Raw genomic sequence first — 1,728 nt, forward strand, 5'->3', positions numbered from 1 at the left:
TTGGATGATTTCATAAGAAGAATACTTCACTAAAAGTAATACCTCCACTTACCAATCTGGTATCACATCTGTTCTGATCATTTGTGGACTCCAGTAACTCAATAACATATAAGTGGTTCTGGCTGCATTGCCACATCTGTCCATTTGAATCCATCAGGTACCGCAAAAAGAAAAGCTTGAATATGAATTCATTCAGGCCCTTTTGCACCTGGAAATGAGGTGTTAGAAAATAAGTCTGTGTTACTAAAAAAGCAAATTATTTGATCAGAACCACAATATACATTTAAATAAATAAACTTATATTTCACTACAGTTACATTAAATTGCTTACCGAGGACGTGACATCAAAGTGAAACACCTTAATATCTTTTTGTTTTGGTGTGTCATATAAAAACTGGAGAATCTTGTGGTCGTCAACTTCATGTTCAGTTAGCCTGATGCACTTTTTAAAGGCTTTTCCTTCATCAACACTTCTCTCAAGTTTTTCGTACAACCTTTGGACATACAGCGACTTGCCTAAAATAGAAGAAAAACAATAACTGGTTGACAGAAGTCATAGCATTAATAATAACTGAATATGAATGACAAATTATTTTATTTCTAGGAAGCAATAACTGTGTTATCACAAGACAAAAAACCAGATCTAATTCTGCATCCTGTTTTCTATATAGACACTGTAATGTAAAACTTATTTTATTTCCCAAAGTGGACAATTGGTGCTTTTGCTATATTGTTCAACTTGATTGTCATAGTTTATTCGATCTTTATTATTTATTTATTTATTTATTTATTGTACTTTTAAGCTTTTACTATCAAAATGGACAGGACTGGGGGATGGGAAAAAGAGAGAGGAAAATCGGGAGAGAGTTAACAGAAGGAGAGTGAAAGAAACATAGAGGAGAAGGGAGAGAAAAAAGACACTGAAAATCTGTTTGATCACCTGCCAAAACAAAAAACAAGCAAAAAGAAAGGCAAACCACAGCAACAACCAACATACAGTAAATAATAAATATTGAATGTTACTGTGCAGCATACCTGTTTGCAGTGTTGAGAAGAAGAACTTTTAAAATGTATTCCACTACAGATTACAGAATACATGCCCCAACATTGGATTTTGTAACGTATTCCATTACGTTACTCAATGAGAGTAATGTATTCCGAATACTTTGGATTACTTAACATATTATCAAGCTTTTTACGACCACATGAATGTGCTACTGCTGTGTGATTTATTACTATTACTAAAGGATAGTCGCCATACCAATACCAACTAGATTTTTAATAGCTTACTTAATACTGGGCTACACTGCCCATGAGGTTACTCCACAACACTGCCTGTTTGTACACCTGTCTGAACACCCGTGTGTGTAAGTGTGCTTGTATTCATAAGGTTTCTCCATGTAACTGTCTAATAATAGGTGTGGGGAGCCATAGCCTTGCCCCTCAGGACATGAAGCAGACATGGTGGAGATCCAGGCCCCACACATGGGGACACGGCAACAAGACTGCAGGCTCCTCTGGCAGCTGGCTACGCCAGTGCAGACCAAGCCCCGGGCTCAGAGACCTGAGGGCTCTCCTCACTCCGGAAGGGGCCCGACCTAGCCAGGGGGACCAATCCCCAGCAAGCAGCCACTGGGAGTGAGCCAGACCAAACCAGAGCACCCAGTCCTGGACACAGAGAACCAATGGCAGGGAGTATGGTGAGGAGATAGGCCCCCATACCTGGGG

At 39.3% G+C, this 1,728-nt stretch overlaps 1 protein-coding gene across 1 annotated transcript in view; it reads right to left on the reverse strand.

Annotated features, from left to right (window-relative positions):
- The window catches only part of LOC102210409 (E3 ubiquitin-protein ligase RNF213-like), a 19,198-nt gene extending 17,478 nt beyond the window's left edge, over window positions 1-1,720 (reverse strand). Inside the window, exons 1-3 of the mRNA XM_005730370.1 lie at window positions 1,582-1,720; window positions 332-516; window positions 53-208 (exon numbers count right to left, since the gene is read on the reverse strand). Of these exons, the coding sequence (XP_005730427.1) occupies window positions 53-208; window positions 332-516; window positions 1,582-1,720 (480 nt within the window). The remainder of the gene's footprint in view (window positions 1-52; window positions 209-331; window positions 517-1,581) is intronic.
- Window positions 1,721-1,728: the final 8 nt, after the last annotated feature.

This window comes from Pundamilia nyererei, unplaced genomic scaffold, assembly GCF_000239375.1.
Source record: "Pundamilia nyererei isolate P.nyererei 1_Seehausen unplaced genomic scaffold, PunNye1.0 scaffold00036, whole genome shotgun sequence".
Classification (NCBI taxonomy): Eukaryota; Metazoa; Chordata; class Actinopteri; order Cichliformes; family Cichlidae; genus Pundamilia; species Pundamilia nyererei.